We start from the raw sequence: 371 nt of genomic DNA on the forward strand, positions 1-371 counted from the left end.
CTGCAAGCATGGCAAAGACTGGCAAAAGCACAAGGATTCGCGCTGCGATCGAGACAACGCCGAATATGAAAAGTAAGTGAGTGGCGCGCCTTTCCCATGTGTGCGTCCCCAGGGGCATGCCGGCATGCCCGACTCTGCAGGTGGCCCCTGAGCAGATGTCTGCCAAGGTGCTGGCAGCGGCCAGAGGAAGGTCATGATCTCTCCTTCGGGCGGGTCGGTCGCTCCTCCGGTCCCCTGCGAGGCTGCTGGCTGGCTCGGCGCTGCCTTGGCTGGGGAAGCCGGCAGGGAGGCGTTGAAGGGCGGCGCAGTGTCCCGCAGCTGTGGCGTTGCTTGCCCCGGGGACCGATGGCCTGCATCCGCCGCCCTTTGGC

The 371-nt window shown here is 65.8% G+C and overlaps 1 protein-coding gene across 1 annotated transcript in view; it reads left to right on the top strand.

The window, feature by feature from the left end:
* The window catches only part of EXT1 (exostosin glycosyltransferase 1), a 201,306-nt gene that overhangs the window by 17,862 nt on the left and 183,073 nt on the right, over window positions 1-371 (top strand). Inside the window, exon 4 of the mRNA XM_009321691.1 lies at window positions 8-72. Within this exon, the coding sequence (XP_009319966.1) occupies window positions 8-72 (65 nt within the window). The remainder of the gene's footprint in view (window positions 1-7; window positions 73-371) is intronic.

This window comes from Pygoscelis adeliae, unplaced genomic scaffold (assembly GCF_000699105.1).
Source record: "Pygoscelis adeliae isolate BGI_AS28 unplaced genomic scaffold, ASM69910v1 Scaffold111, whole genome shotgun sequence".
Classification (NCBI taxonomy): domain Eukaryota; kingdom Metazoa; phylum Chordata; class Aves; order Sphenisciformes; family Spheniscidae; genus Pygoscelis; species Pygoscelis adeliae.